General features: G+C 41.6%; 1 protein-coding gene across 1 annotated transcript; it reads left to right on the top strand.

Annotated features, from left to right (window-relative positions):
* Nucleotides 1-235: 235 nt before the first annotated feature.
* Nucleotides 236-2020, top strand: LOC138606839 (C-C motif chemokine 12-like). Its single transcript, XM_069679304.1, has 3 exons — nt 236-329; nt 429-564; nt 1587-2020. Exons 1-3 carry the CDS (start codon nt 266-268, stop codon nt 1714-1716), a joined length of 330 nt encoding a protein of 109 aa, XP_069535405.1. The 5' UTR covers nt 236-265; the 3' UTR covers nt 1717-2020.
* Nucleotides 2021-3116: the final 1096 nt, after the last annotated feature.

The following is a 3116-nucleotide window of genomic DNA, read 5'->3' as shown; positions in this document are numbered from 1 at the left end:
GAAAACCAGCACGTTATTTTCTCTGTAAGACTTTTCGCAGAATGGTTTTCCACGCTGTCAGCTTCACATGTTCTCTGTAGGAGAGTGATGAGAAAAGAGAAGAAGAGGAGACAGACAGACAGGAAGGAAGCAGCTGTTTCTAAGAACACACACAGCTCGATGAGGAGGAAAAGGGCTTCAGCTGTGAATAAAAGCAGCAGCGAGCAGCTTTCAGACACACATCACATCCTGAAGATTAAAGGACTCATCCCAACAAGCAGCGAACATGAAGACGGCTGTGACTCTGCTGCTGCTCCCGCTCATCTGCTGCCTGCATCAGTGCGCTGCAGGTCAGAGCCTCTGCTCCACCCACCGCTGTGCTGCGTGTGTGTGTGCTTCTAGTGTGTATTAATGTGTGTATTAATGTGTGCGTGTGTGTGTGTTCACAGCCCCGATTGGACCTTGTGCGTTACAGGGATCGTGCTGTCACAATGTCATGAAGAGCGGAGATGAAAAAGCGATCCCTGCGAAGAAGGTGAAGATCATAACGACGACCCCGAGCTGCTGCACCATCGAGGCATTACTGTGAGTGTGCACATTATTCATGTGTTCATATTTGTTCCAGGTACTGTTACTGCAGGTATGTGACATCACATGAGAGAAACCTGCCGTTTTATGTGCAAGGTACAAAAACTCCTTCACAAGCTTTAAGTTCAAAACAGGCTCGTGTTTCCTGAAAGGTGAAGACGCTTTAAAGTATTCTTTATAAGGAGGCTTTAAAAGTGCTCAATTAAACAACTTCATATTTTGTATTTTGTTTAAATCGTTCTGTAGCTGCACAAAGTGAATCAATACTTCACATCCTTCAAACCTCTAATGAAACAAGAGGACAAAAACATCTGTACATAAAACAATGATTGAATGATCACAATGTAAAAATACTTTGAAACAACAGAAAACAACATGAAGTTAAAGAACGGCAGAATCTGACTGATGAACAGGTGTGACTCTTTACTGTTCATCGTGCCTCACTGCGTCACCTCCAGGTAGTTTATGTTTCATTTTGAATTATTCTTTCACATTAAAACACCTGGAGTTTTAAAGTGCCATCAAATGGAACTAATCCTCAGAGTTAGACTCGACTAATGTGCTTGCTGTATATTTCAGTGCTTCCTATTTTCTGAACAGTTTGCAGACTCGCCACAGGGAGGAGCTGCTCAGTTACTGTTCAACCTGCAGCTCTGACACAGGAAGTCAACTGTAACTCAGTTATTTCCATTTCTTACACTTTCCCTGAGAATTATTTTACTTCAAAAAATTACTTTTTTTGTTGTAGATTATAAAAAAAGCTCGAACATAATGATGCTTCACTTTTACACCAGAATTCACAACTTGTTCACAACAAACTGTCATTCAGCAGCTGATGGTGGTTCCTACAGCGAGGTGTTTGTTGTGTATCCTGCCGTCACTAATACACACGTGCTGGACACAATAATAGGAACACTTTATACTCTTTATCCTGCCGGTTTCAGCTGCTGTGCATCACATTCTCTGTGTGTGAAATAGTGCTTTAACAATGTTCTTTATGTGTTGTGTTTTTCTTACAGAGTCACAACTGTGCTTGATAAAATGTTTTGTGTTGCTCCCGACTCGACCTGGGCAAAGAAGGTGGGAAAACACCTGGAGTTACAGGCAAACCAGACGTCCAAACACGGCGGCCCCAAACCAGGGGTCTAACAACAAGACTGCTGTTTAAAAGGAAGAAACATCATGTTGTTAAAGTCCACTTCACCTTTAACTTATTGATTACTGATGATTATACAGAAAAGTCACTTTGTAAATGAAATCATTGAACTCATGTTTTGTTCTTATAAAGTTAAAATGTCTTCAGACACACCAGAAGATAACAAGTGGAAATACTGCACACAACTGAACACGTGTGTCCTTAGTATTGTCAGAGATCACAGGATCACATGTTTGAAATGTTTTTTATTCCTACAAAAGGCTCCGCCCCTTTCTCAATAAAAGTCTTATTTTTGTATTCAGTGTCGTGCTCGCTTTATTTTGAAGGTCATGCAGTAGCGCTCTTTGATAATAACGTAAATGTTGATTTGAGTAAACTTCTGCTTTATTCTGTTCAACCTTTTGAGACAAATGTTCTTTGAGCTAAATGCTAATGTCATCATGCTAACATGGTCTGACACAATCACGCTTATTTTCAGCGGAGCTCCCATGTTCTTTCCTTCTTGTTTAGCATGTTAGCATGCTAACACTTGTTAATCAGCTGTAAACACACAGTAAAGCTGAGGCTGAAGGGATGGTTTTACAAGTACTGTCAGGTGTTCCAAATTTCAGGAGAGGACTACCACGATTCAGTACAATAAACATCCATGTATTGAAATTGCTGAGAAAATTGATGCTTGTGCAAGGACCTTTTCTGTTTGGCTCACTGCAGTCTGCAAGCAGTTAGCTGCACTAATACATTTGTAAGTTATATACTCTATGTGTGATGCAAATTAGCCTTAGCAACTAAGCTTCAATCATTGGTTAAAACTGATGGAGGGAAGCGACGGTTTAGACTTCCGCTCCCTCGTCATTGGTGGAGGGACAAGTCCACAGCCACTCGATCTATCCAATCAGCGGGGTCAACACCCTGTAAAAAGACCCTCCCTGCTCTCACCTACTCTGCCTCCCACTCTTGGGGTGCTGCAGGGATGTGGCCTTATCTGTAACTTTCTTGGGGATACAGGAACTCCTTATATGGGGTTTGTTTTTCACTTCGCAGCCTTGAACTTATCTCAGTGAGCAGTTTCTCACACTCTAAACGGAGGCCTAAGAACCTTTATGAATATTTGTGCTCTTTAGTATGATCCATCTGAGTAACCTGGTTTAAACTCTCTTATGTATTTATCCATCATAAAACGGGACTAATGATTCCGACCATCTCACTGTTCAACAGGTCACTTCATTCTGTAGGTTTTGTGGGCATAATAACAGATGTGTTAACGCAGTGCTCAAGGGGGTACATTTTTAAAATGTTTCCGACCTGACAGTACTCAGTCATAAACCAAAGCCTCGGACAAAATGTAGTGCCAGTCCATCCAGCTGACCAGGAGATATTCCAGTTTTGCACACTG

The sequence above is a fragment of the Semicossyphus pulcher genome, unplaced genomic scaffold (assembly GCF_022749685.1).
Source record: "Semicossyphus pulcher isolate SPU_LCO1_2020_fin unplaced genomic scaffold, fSemPul1.0.p SCAF_38, whole genome shotgun sequence".
Lineage (NCBI taxonomy): Eukaryota > Metazoa > Chordata > Actinopteri > Labriformes > Labridae > Semicossyphus > Semicossyphus pulcher.
This window is presented reverse-complemented; position numbering and strand designations above follow the sequence as displayed.

Coding starts and splice junctions, on each gene's coding strand:
- LOC138606839 (XM_069679304.1), top strand. CDS start 266: ATGAAGACGGCTGTGACTCTGCTGCTGCTCCCGCTCATCTGCTGCCTG. Junction 330..428: donor CCTGCATCAGTGCGCTGCAG/GTCAGAGCCTCT, acceptor GTGTGTTCACAG/CCCCGATTGGACCTTGTGCG. Junction 565..1,586: donor TGCACCATCGAGGCATTACT/GTGAGTGTGCAC, acceptor TTTTTCTTACAG/AGTCACAACTGTGCTTGATA.